This window comes from Pan troglodytes, chromosome 4 (assembly GCF_028858775.2).
Source record: "Pan troglodytes isolate AG18354 chromosome 4, NHGRI_mPanTro3-v2.0_pri, whole genome shotgun sequence".
Taxonomy (NCBI): domain Eukaryota; kingdom Metazoa; phylum Chordata; class Mammalia; order Primates; family Hominidae; genus Pan; species Pan troglodytes.
This window is the reverse complement of record NC_072402.2, coordinates 35,968,606-35,981,389: the sequence shown is the minus strand read 5'-3', so window position 1 is coordinate 35,981,389 and position 12,784 is coordinate 35,968,606. Positions and strand designations below refer to the sequence as shown.

General features: G+C 46.8%; 1 protein-coding gene across 1 annotated transcript in view; it reads left to right on the top strand.

Moving 5' to 3' along the window:
• Positions 1-11,039, top strand: part of THBS4 (thrombospondin 4) — a 47,974-nt gene extending 36,935 nt beyond the window's left edge. Inside the window, exons 14-22 of the mRNA XM_016953084.4 lie at positions 12-130; positions 1,009-1,061; positions 4,597-4,790; positions 5,810-5,988; positions 6,674-6,722; positions 6,813-7,009; positions 7,656-7,828; positions 10,154-10,293; positions 10,821-11,039. Coding sequence (XP_016808573.2) covers positions 12-130; positions 1,009-1,061; positions 4,597-4,790; positions 5,810-5,988; positions 6,674-6,722; positions 6,813-7,009; positions 7,656-7,828; positions 10,154-10,293; positions 10,821-10,882 — 1,166 coding nt within the window. The 3' untranslated portion in view covers positions 10,883-11,039. The remainder of the gene's footprint in view (positions 1-11; positions 131-1,008; positions 1,062-4,596; positions 4,791-5,809; positions 5,989-6,673; positions 6,723-6,812; positions 7,010-7,655; positions 7,829-10,153; positions 10,294-10,820) is intronic.
• The last annotated feature ends 1,745 nt before the right edge of the window (positions 11,040-12,784 follow it).

Below are 12,784 nucleotides of genomic sequence, written 5' to 3'. Positions count from 1 at the left end.
CTTTCTCACAGGAATAAAAAACATTCTGGACAACTGCCCAAAATTTCCCAATCGTGACCAACGGGACAAGGATGGTGATGGTGTGGGGGATGCCTGTGACAGTTGTCCTGATGTCAGCAACCCTAACCAGGTTAGTAGGATACTGGGGAATTCAAACTCCAGGCTGAATTCCTCTATGCAAAGACTCATTTAAGACGGGTGTCTAGAAAAACAGCAGAGCCTCTTAGCTGTTGCCACTTACCTAACAAAGCAGAGGTGGGAAAATGACACACTGTGGGCCTGAAGATGGTGGGATGAACACCACACAAGATCTGAAGCCCTAGGGACTATCTCCCAGGCTGTCGATTGCCTGTGAGGTTAGTAACATGAACTTCATGATGCTCAATACAAGTATTTTTCCTGCAGAAAGGAAAACGGAGCATGGAAATTAACCATTGGGAGCCTTGTGTCCCTTTAGTCCCTAAACCCCTACACAGCCTATGTATGGACATTTCAGATTAAGTTCAGCCAGGGATGTGTTGCATCTCCCTTCTCACTCCTCCTCCCTGTCTGGATAATTGGGTATGATGTGTCATTTATTTTTAAAGCCCTGAGAGAGGGGAGTCATGGTTGCCCTCTGTGACTCACTCACGATTTTGGCCAAATTGCAAATTGCAGAAGCAAAGCAAAATCAACCTGCCTTCTCCCCATGCCTATGGCTGGCTCCCTGTGACCCATGCCAGAGTTCCATGCCTCCACCTGCCACCATGCTACCCCAGCGCCCCTTTCCAATCAGCTCATCTGGTGTGTGGGCAGCCCATCCATGTAGCTTGATATTTTAGAAGGCTTTTTTGAAAATTCAGCATTGTGCCTACACCAATATGGTGTTGTCCTTTTGCAGTTTTGCACCACCCCAGTTCCAGAGAAATAATTCCCCAAATCCAATGATGATGGGTGATGTCTGCCTTCTCTGGAACATTCGGTACGTGCAGGCCCAGGAATAAATAACATGTGCTGTTCTCTTTGCAGTCTGATGTGGATAATGATCTGGTTGGGGACTCCTGTGACACCAATCAGGACAGGTATGGCATGTCTCCCAACTGCAGAGAGACAGATGCAAACATCCGGAGAGGGTTTTTTTTGTTTTTGTTTTTGTTTTTTTTGAGGCGGAGTCTCGCTCTATCACCCAGGCTGGAGTACAGTGGTGCGATCTCGGCTCACTGCAAGCTCCGACTCCCAGGTTTATGCCATTCTTCTGCCTCAGCCTCCCAAGTAGCTGGGACTACAGGCGCCCGCTACCATGCCTGGCTAATTTTTTTGTATTTTCAGTAGAGACGGGGTTTCACCATGTTAGCCAGGATGGTCTTGATCTCCTGACCTTGTGATCTGCCTGCCCCGGCCTCCCAAAGTGCTGGGATTACAGGCGTGAGCCACCGCGCCCAGCCCGGAGAGGGTTTTAAATTTCAGAACTTCCTGCTGCTCCATTCCTTGGGATCTTTCTGGGTGGACTGAGCTACTGGTGGGATAATAGCCCTGCCTCTGGTCAGAATTACCATGAAAATTCTCCCTGAAAGTTCTGTATAGGGTATAACGGTGTCAGAATAGGCTACTAGGCACTCCAGCAAGTGAGATCTATTTCAGGAGAGGTAATATAGCATCATGCTTCACAGATGGGCTCTGGAATAAGACAGCTAGATATAAATTTCAGCTCCTTCTCTTACATGCCAGCTAACCTTAGGCAAATTACCTAATACTTCTGTGCCTCAATTTTCTCATCTGTAAAATGAGGATGACAATAGATCTAGCTCATAGGACCATCGTGAAGATTGAGTTGATCCATGGAAAGTGCTCATTATGGTTTCTGTTATATACATAGCACTCAATAGACATTAGCTCTTTTATTTTTATATTCTTTCAGCTCAGAAAAACTTCACCATCATCTCAAAATAGAAGGCTGTCAGTTTGCTGAGGGACTGCTATTATTTCCTGGTCCTTGAAATTTTTTTAATTCAGTTTTCCTTATTTAAGTGGAATTGTTCTGTGGAAGTGAGTTTTGTGAACCCTCCTAGCTCAACACGATGGAGTCCCACATTAAGACTCAAGGCTGGATCAACTGATCAGATTCTGGAAGAACATCACCAAAAACAGACGTGTGTCACTCAGCCCTAGCGGCACCTGCAACCCAAGATTCTAAACCCTTTTGTCTCCATAGGGAATTCTTACAAAGGCAGCCAGGACAAGGATGAGAGGGAAAGGATTCTAAAAGACAAAGCAAAAAAAGATGTAATTTCTCTCCTGATACCTGGATCAGAGGTTGCCCTGCAGAAAACCAGTTCCTGACCCAAACCTTACTCAAGGACAGCTCCTATGAAGCCACAGCTCTCTTTTTTTTTTTTTTTTTTTTTGAGATGGAGTCTTGCTCTGTCACCCAGGCTGGCATGATCTCAGCTCACTGCAACCTCCACCTCCTGGGTTCAAGCAATTCTCATGCCTCAGACTCCCACGTACCTGGGATTACAGGTGTGTGCCACCATGCTGGCTAATTTTTGTATTTTTAGTAGAGACAGAGTTTCACCATGTTGGCCAGGCTGGTCTCGAACTCCTGGCCTCAAGTGATCCACCTGCCTCAGCCTCCCAAAGTGTGCATCTCTTTCATTATCCTCTGTGTCCTTGCTGCAAAGTACATATAGTCATCCCTCAGTGTCCCAGGGTATTGGTCCCAGGATACCCCTCTGCCCCCAGGATACCAAAATCCTCAAATACTCAAGTCCCTTATATAAAATGATGTAATATCTGCATATAACCTATACCTGTCCTCCTATATGCTTTAAAAATCCTCTCTAGATTACTTAATACCTAATACAATGTAAATGCTAGGTAAATAGTTATTATACTGCATTGGTTTCTTATTTGTATTTTTTTGTTGTTATTTTTTATTGTTCTTTTTCAAATCTTTTCAATCCTCAGTTGGTTGAATCTGTGGATACGGAACCGCGGATACAGAGGCCTGACTGTACTAGCTAAGTGAACTTAAACATATTTCCCAGTCTCTTCGCATCTCAACTTCTTCATCTGCAAAGAGGAGATAAATAAATGCATCGTGCAGGTTATGGTGAAAATTCAAGATAATGTAGGTAAAGCTCCCGGCACAGTGCTGGCCCAAGGGTGACATGCAGAAAACAGGGGCCATGTTATTATTGGTATCACAGTACAAGGAAAGGCACGTCAGCAACAGAGCCTGACATCAGATGTCCCTCTCCTCTTCTGAGGGGAAGGTGGGACTGTATCCTGACAACTGCCCTAAATGATGTGCGTCAAGAATGTTCCCTGGTGCAGGTCATCTTGCACTCTGACTACTATCTACATTAATTTCTAAAATATCCTGTCCCACCAGCCTCTAGATATTTGCCCAAAACAAATGACTCATTGTGCTATGTTTTAATTCCCACAAAGTTGAACCTTGGAGAAGAGGGTAGGAACTGCTTGTTTTTGCATTAAAATGTTCAGGGCTACATAGAACGGCTGCTAATGGAAATAGCTCAGTTTTGTGTTTTATAAAGCAGACCTGCTGCATGCACAGGGATTCTGCTGTTTGAGCCACATCATTTTCTGCTTGTCAAGGCTGACTTCACTTTCGCTGGACCCTTTCTGTCCCCCTGTACCATGTGGAAGGTGTGGCCCTAGAGCATGGTTTGGTCCCTGGCTTCCCTCTCCAAAAGGGTGCAGGGGCAGCTCCTGGCGCAGGACAGGCCGCAGGTGGACCAGGTCTAAAGGAGTGCTCATTCTTTTCCAGAGTAACCATGAGAGGTCTCAGACTCCAGGACACCTCTTGGAGGCAGGGCAGACTCATCTTCAGGTGGCCCCTCAGCCCGGAAAGTCAGGTGGACAGAGAAGGAGAGTTCTGAGAAGTCCTGTAGACCAGCACTGAGCCCGGCCTACACTCTCTCCTCGAGAAGGCGTGGCCCTGTTCACTTTGCCCTTCTCCCCATGGCGTTCAGGTCTGAATCCTCATTGGATCCACTAGCCAGGGATTGTGAAGAGTGATATAACAGAAAACATTGTAGGGCTTCCTAAGAGTCAGCACTTTTTCATATATTGAAATTTAATATGCAACATTCTGATTTTCATCATTTAATCTCCATAACAACTCTATGAGGTAGGTACTATTCTCATTTTACAGATGAGGACACTGAGCCATAGAGAGGTCAGGTGTCATGCCTGAGGTCACACGCTGGCCAGTGGCTGAGCCAGGATTTACACTGAGGCTGTCTGGTTCCACTGCCTGTCACTGTTCCCCTCACACATCCTCTGAGTTGAGTATCATCTAGCAGTTCCCAGGGACTGATAGGAGCATCTGGTCATAAATCATAGAAATAAATAGACCCTTATCTTCTTGAGTAGGAAATGACTCACTTGTTTCAAGAGGTTGGGGATGGGAAAATTGTCTCTGAGGCCCATAGGGCAGCCTTATCTAAGGGAATGACCCCAGTGGGTTTGATTTTAAAAGCCAACCCTGGTTTAAAAAAAAACCTCAAGCACAGACTCTCCTTCCTAAAAATGGATCCTTCCTGTTCCCTGCTGAACTGTGAGCCACATCACCTGTCCTTTCTCCTGCAGTGATGGAGATGGGCACCAGGACAGCACAGACAACTGCCCCACCGTCATTAACAGTGCCCAGCTGGACACCGATAAGGATGGAATTGGTGACGAGTGTGATGATGATGATGACAATGATGGTATCCCAGACCTGGTGCCCCCTGGACCAGACAACTGCCGGCTGGTCCCCAACCCAGCCCAGGAGGATAGCAACAGTAAGCAGGCTCAGCCCAGAGCTGCACAGCACCCCTGGGCTCCCTTCAGCCAGGCACATGGGGGCACGCCTCTCTCCAGGCACCAACTCAGAATATCCCCAGCTCCCATCAGCTGCTTCTCCACACCCAGCTTCTCTGCATAGCTGCAGCTTGTGTGGACAGCAGATATCTGGTAGACGCCAGTCTCCAACTCAGTCAGGACTGAGCTGCTTTGCATCTTCCTGAACAACCCTAGGATGCCATCACACAGGTCAGGGAAGCAGCCACACACTGTGGCTCAGTCCCCAAAGGGCTTGGAGAGCTGCTCCACCATCTTACCTGTCACCTGCCACCTTCCACTGGGAGTCCCAGAAAAGGAGCAGGATAGAGAGAATGGCACAGTAGGAGTGGTATATGCTGGGTTCACAAACACAGATGCCTGCAGGTGCCAGGCAGATAAGAAAAGGTCTGCACCAAGCCAGACATGAGACAGCAGGGAGTGTTGGGGACTGAAGTGACCTGGAGAGGGCATGCCCATCCACAGCAGTGCACATGCAAAAATGCCAGCACGTTAGCTGAACAACACACACGTGGGGGCCACATTCAGTCTAGGGGCCACCAGAAGTTAGTCTTAGAGATATTCTGGTAACAATAATTTCCCTGTTGTCTATACATTACAGTCCAGAAGGTGCTGTAGACATTTGCTTATGTGAGGTCAAGCTTAAGATCCACCAGTTGGTGAACCCAACTGTAGGTAATAAGAACTTCTTGAGGACAGAGTGGAGGGCAACTGCTCAAATTGATCTTTCAAAATCCTCTGGGAGGACTGGCCTGGTCACCCAGTACAAGGACTCCAGAATGGGGCCTGGCACCAGCTCAGACATGTCCCCAGGGCTCCTCTCCCAACACTGAATGGGAAATCATGGCCCTGGTTGTGGGAGCTTGAGCCCTTCTGTTCCTCATGCAGCCCCTTTCCCTGCCAAGGAGTGGCGGTGGGTGTGAGCGCTATTGAGCTCCTGTCCTTTCTCCACCCCACTCAGGCGACGGAGTGGGAGACATCTGTGAGTCTGACTTTGACCAGGACCAGGTCATTGATCGGATTGACGTCTGCCCAGAGAACGCAGAGGTCACCCTGACCGACTTCAGGGCTTACCAGACCGTGGTCCTGGATCCTGAAGGGGATGCCCAGATCGATCCCAACTGGGTGGTCCTGAACCAGGTGAGTGTCACATGGGCGGCAATGGCTCAGCCTTGCCTCTCAACAGAGGCCCTTCTGATAGTGGTAGGTCATGTTTAGAGGGTGCAGACAATGAGCCAGGCATTCTTCACATCGCTCTTATTCCTCAACAGCCCTATGACAGACTACTTCAATTATGCCCATTTTACAGAGGATGAAATTGTCTGCTACAGCTTTCATGATTGTAGCAGCTTTAATGATGGTAGCACTGTGGTAAGTAGCTGACTGGAATTGGGACCCAGGCAGTCTGACCCTAGAACCCACACTTCTGATCTCTGCAGCAGACTGCCTTCTGCATATCCTCCTCATTGTGTAACTAAGAAATGCAGGCACAGAGAGGCTTAGTAGATTTTCCAGAGTCACAGAGCAAGTCACATTGATTAGAAGTATATGTTGTATGCTCCCCAGTTAAGGGCCTGTTCAATCAGCTTAAGTGACAGTCTCAGCAAACGTATTTCATTCAGCTTTGAGCTTTTTTTTAACCTTTACAAGCACATGCTTTCTTTGAGCACATAACACAATAGAGCAACTATTCAGATAATGAAATCTTTATATGGACGTCAGACATCACCGGCCACTCACTCATATGGTGCCTGAGGTTTTGAGCTTCCTTAAGATTACTTGGCCCCTTCAAGACTGTTCTGAACTCCCTCAACTCTCTCTGCAGGGCATGGAGATTGTACAGACCATGAACAGTGATCCTGGCCTGGCAGTGGGTATGTCCAGGGCCTCAGTTGCCACTCATAGAATTCTTCCAGCTACTAGTGTGGTTTGTCTATTGTTCTAATCTTATCTGGTCCCTACAGGGTACACAGCTTTTAATGGAGTTGACTTCGAAGGGACCTTCCATGTGAATACCCAGACAGATGATGACTATGCAGGCTTTATCTTTGGCTACCAAGATAGCTCCAGCTTCTACGTGGTCATGTGGAAGCAGACAGAGCAGACGTATTGGCAAGCCACCCCATTCCGAGCAGTTGCAGAACCTGGCATTCAGCTCAAGGTATTGGCGGTTTGAAGTCATTCATCTCCCTTTCTTCTGGACCTCTCATCTTTTTTCAGATATTGTGTTTTCCCATGTGGTACTTAGTTAATCTAAAAAAAATTGATGCATTTATGCTAACATTAGAGTCAGGGAAGACTACAGTTGACCCTTGCCTTCATTCCTGTGTGCCAGCTACATTCTAACCTCTAATGGTGGGAATCCCAGCCTACATGAGGTCAGAGAGAGGGAAGGTTTAGAGTGCATCTTCAGGCACACTGTTTTGGAAACTGGCTAATAAATTTCATCGATAGGTCCAACTTTGTACAGGAGGGCTGATGGGCTACTTCTGTCACTCCTGCTAGGACACAAGGCTGACTTAAGTAGCCAGACGTTTGATAGGAGCCCTCATTGGGCAAATGTAGGGAGCAGTGGATGTGCAGCAGGAACAAACATGGAATGTGTAATGGAATACTGGGCAAGGCTTAGTAGTAAAAGGTTGGGGTCACCTCCATAGAAATGACATTTAAGTGTTTATGCTTTGTTCTGAATCCAAGGCAGCCGGATTATAACCATGACTATAACCTGGATCATCACTTCAGATCCAGGAAGCAGGAAGGGTGGTGCCTGTGTCCTGTCCTAAAACCTTGCTTGTGTCATCATCCAGGCTGTGAAGTCTAAGACAGGTCCAGGGGAGCATCTCCGGAACTCCCTGTGGCACACGGGGGACACCAGTGACCAGGTCAGGCTGCTGTGGAAGGACTCCAGGAATGTGGGCTGGAAGGACAAGGTGTCCTACCGCTGGTTCCTACAGCACAGGCCCCAGGTGGGCTATATCAGGTAGGTAGAGGCCCCATCTCCTTACCTTGCTCTAGAAGCAAAGCATTCTCTGTTCTGCATCCCAGAGCCTTCACTTCCCTGAGCAATTCTGACCTAGGATAGTCCCCAAGGACATGCCAGGACTTTTGTGACCGCAGGATGGGGAACCTAGAAAAGAGGTGGGAGAGAAGGTATTCAGGGTCAGACCACCCGGACAGGACAGTAGGACCAAGATGGGGATAGAAGGAGCAGAGTTGAGGGGACGACCCAGCGTTGTGGGGTTGGTGCATTTGGATGGCTGTGCCCTTCTGCCATGCTCTGCAGAGAAGCCTGAGGGTGGACGTGCCATTCGGTACGAGGTAAGAGGTGTGGCAGGGTCTCTTCTCCACACCCTCCCCTGTGGCACCTCTGGGCCCTGTGTAATCACTTACTAGTGCACATTTCACCCTGACTGCACTATGTCCCTTACAGTCTGTCTTCCCTACTGGATCACAAACTGCATGAGGGCAGCGCTTGTATCTTTTTTTTTTTTTTTTTTTTTTTTTTGGAGACGGAATCCCACTCTGTTGCCAGGCAGGAGTACTGTGGCGTGATCTCGGCTCACTGCAACCTCCGCCTTCCTGGTTCAAGTGATTCTTCTGCCTCAGCCTCCCGAGTAGCTGGGATTACAGGCACGCGCCATCACGCCAGGCTAATTTTTGTATTTTTAGTAGAGATGGGGTTTCACCATGCTGGCCAGGCTGGTCTTGATCTCCTGACCTCGTGATCCACCCGCCTCGGCCTCCCAAAGTGCTGAGATTACAGGCATGGGCCACTGTGCCCAGCCATAGCTTATTATTTTATCTTGATCTCCCCAGTGCCTAGCACAAAGCCTGACATCTACTACATGTGGCATGAACTGATCATCATGTAAGCCAAAGTAGTCTGTCTTGTTCTTTATAGGACTTTTTTTGTTGTTGTTTTTTAAGTATTCTCAGGAGTTAGGAGGCTTAGGGCTGTGTCTTTGAAATGTAGATAGTGTTCTTCTTCATTTGAACTTGCAGATCAACACCCATCCTAGCCTATGTAGTATATTTAGGAAGGAGTACTGAGTGCATTCTCCTCATCGGGGCAGGAAAGCAGCCTTGTGGAAAAAAGAAAATCATGAGGGCAAATTCATGTTTTGTTTCTCTTTGTGACATCATGTCAAATGTACTCTTTTTGTCTCACAGTAAGATGATCATGTTCTCAGCCCTATTAAGCCCAATGCCCCTTTTTTATTATAAATATGTTGAAATGCCCCCTTTTCCGTCCCAAAATGGAATCATAGAAATTACAACCTACCTACACGTATAATCTAGAAAATCAATGTGAGCCCTAACAATATCATAGAGAAATAAGAATAATTTATAACAAAATAATTTAAATACTTGAGCACAGCCACACCAGAAGACAAAATGAAACAGACACTTGCACCCATGCCTAGAATCACTACAAAGGTGACATTCTAACAGACTGTTGTGTCAGTGACTTAAATGTTACACTGGTGTTGATGACAGCGATGTAAATTTCTCAAATGGTACACATTTTAGAATGTTAATTTTCAAACAAATTTTCTCAATTTACCCTGGAAAATATAGTTTATATTAAAATTTGTGCAAAATATACTTGCTGTTTACAAGTGAAAGTGAGTCAGGTTCTAGGCCCTGATAGTTGCTCTTTACCTACCCTGGTGTCTGAGGAACACTCCAGAAGTGTACGGAATGCAGGACAGGTTTTGATTGTTCTCTCCAGGGCATTGCTCGCCATCCAGCATCCCGGGCTGCCATCACTCAGTGCCACTGTGACAACCCAAAGTGTCCCCACAGATTCCTCCAACTCCACTTAGGGAGTGCTGTCTCCTGTGGAGAATCATTGCTCTGAGATTCCACCAAAAGATATAAATCAGACCAAAGGAAAAGCCGAAGTTTTTAAGCATGGTATCTAGACAAGGCAACTCACATGACAAGACACAAAACTTTCTCACTCAAGACATCAGGTTTGGTTTGGTTTGATTTTTAACTCAAGTTTGATAGTGTGACCAACATCATGTTAGGCCCTGTGACAGACAGAAGTTGGGAAGAAACACCCCCCACCCCCCTCCACACACACACACACACACGGACACACACGGTCCCTGCCCTCAAGGACTTCCAGTGTAGTAAGTAAGTGGAAACAGCTACAGTACAATCCAGGTCAGCGAAAAATGGAGCCTCAAACAGAGTAAAGATGCAGGTACGTATAAGAAGTGGGGCCCCTGGGCCTCACAGTGGGCACTTTACCCCGGGTTGGATTTCATGGAGGCCCCTCTGGCTGTGTTGTCTGCAGGGTACGATTTTATGAAGGCTCTGAGTTGGTGGCTGACTCTGGAGTCACCATAGACACCACAATGCGTGGAGGCCGACTTGGCGTTTTCTGCTTCTCTCAAGAAAACATCATCTGGTCCAACCTCAAGTATCGCTGCAATGGTAATGTGCATTCTCGTTACTGTTCAACATTGTTACTAGAATTAGTCAAACACTGCCACCTTATTTTTATACCGCGCTTCCCCCGCAAAAGCCCAACGTTCATACCACATAGTCATTAAAACCTGATAGTCCCTGTGTACCAGAAGTAAAAAGCAGATCGCATTTATCCTATTTTATCCATGTGGAAATTAAGACCCATAGAATTTAACTGCATGGTTTAGGGTTTGGGGTTCAGTGAGAAATCCAGTCAGATTTAATTTACAGGAAGCCTTTATTTTCATGTGGTTAAAACATAATCACAGATGCAAAATCCATTCTGCCTGCTGATTTTCTGCAGGGCCGGGAAGGAGCACTCCTGGGCTTTAAGCCAACGGTTTGCAAAGCAGCCTGCAGGAGAAAATGGCGGCGAGGGCCTGCAGGGCCTCCTGGGCGGGCTAACAGCGCCCCCTACAGGACGCCTGCGCCGCGGGCAGGGGTCCGGGGTGGAAGGAGCCTCGCTAACCTCCCTGTGCCCATTCCTATTGCAGACACCATCCCTGAGGACTTCCAAGAGTTTCAAACCCAGAATTTCGACCGCTTCGATAATTAAACCAAGGAAGCAATCCGTAACTGCTTTTCGGAACACTAAAACCATATATATTTTAACTTCAATTTTCTTTATATACACTGTGGCTTTTACCAACCCAAATATATCAAAACGTTTTATGTGAATATGGCAATAAAGGAGAAGAGATCATTTTTAAAAACCGTGTTGCTCAGACATTGCACTCACGTGGCTCAGGCTTTGAGGTGCCCGTTCTCGGAGGGATCCCTGTTAACTTGCAGGGTGGTGGTTTCGTCTCAGACCCGGTGGCCGATAAGATGAGCCTATGCGTGAATCACAAGGCCCAGGCCAGAGGTCTCAGCTGGGGTCCCCCCAGTTTGCTCCATACAAAACGCCTAACCGTTCCATGCTCACCTCGGCAGCCTCCTTATTTCGGGTAAGGGTTCTCAGAAACACGTGTTCGGGGTGGCACCTTCCCTAGGGAGGCGTTTTTCTGACCTAGTCCTGGGACAGATTTGCCCAATTCTTTCTGATGCTGTCCTCCCATCCCACACCTTCCACAGACTTCTATTCTGGCCCCTTCAACGTAATTCTTAAGCTTATTTATATATTTGGCTCCCCCTAGTGGAATGTAAGCATATTGACAATAAAGGATCATGTCATTACAATCAATATCCCCACAGTACCTGGAATGTAGTAGATAGCCAATAAATGTTTACTGAATTAATAAACGAAGAATGAATGAATGAATGCCTCTTAAGTGAAAGGACAGTAGAGTGTATATGATCATAAAAGTCCTCCTCAACTCAAAAAGTCACAACATATCCTCTAGTTGTGGTACCAGTAGCTGGATGTACAGGGCAGAAACTTGCCTAATTTGTACACTAGCCTTTCTTGTATTTCAGTTGTAAGTCAAGATCCAAGCAAATTTTTATAAGTTCTCTAGAAATTTTGTTTCAAAGAATATTGCTGTGCAGTTATATATTTTCTTATTCCAGAATTCCTAGAGATATATTAAATTATGTATGAAGAAAAAACACCACAGTTTTATCATGACTTTAACAGTGAGAAAATACAATGGTACATGCATGAGAGCTGGAGGATTTCTGGACAACCTCCTCTCATGTACAGCCTGGAGATGTGTGTCGCCTTGTAATCCAGGACATCTGATCTCCTACATCAAAAACTCCAATGGGGCCAGGTGTGGTGGCACTTGCCTGTGGTCCCAAGCACTTTGGGAGGCCAAGGCAGGCAGATCACTTGAGGCCAGGAGTTCAAGACCAGCCTGGCCAACGTGGCGAAACCCATCTCTACTAAAAATACAAAAATTAGCCAGGTGTGGTGCCACTTGCCTGTAGTCCCAGCTATTTGGGAGGTTGAGGTGGGAGAATCACTTGAGCTGGGGAGGCAGAGGCTGCAGTGAGCAGAGATTGCACCACTGTACTCCAGCCTGGGCAATGAGAGTGAGGCTGGTGAAAGAAGGCAGCAACCCACACCATGCCCACCCCTGGGGCAGCCTCCCTGCTGTCGGCTGTGCAAGCCGAAGAACGCAGTATGTCCACAGGAAACAGACTCTCTTGGTTAAATCTTTTGTGTCTATAACTATTTTAGAAACCATGGGCCCACAGGAGATCTAGAACATAATTCCATCCCTTAGGGAGCTTATTACATTTTTGGGAAGACAAAACTTGTTATTTATGCAAAACAAGAAACAAAGACGCATGTAGAACCAGCAGTGTGCTGAAGCCAACTCCTACCAGCTCATAAGAGCCAACTATTCAAGTTTTAGGAATATTGTTAAACGGTTGGTAGTTTGAAATTGGCCATGGTGGGAGTATTTACACAGAAACTGGCAAACACTACAAATCAGGGCTCCAGAGAACTGGTTGTTAAATATTTATCAGCACACAAGTGATTATTCTACCTTGTCCTATTCCTAGTTGGCCC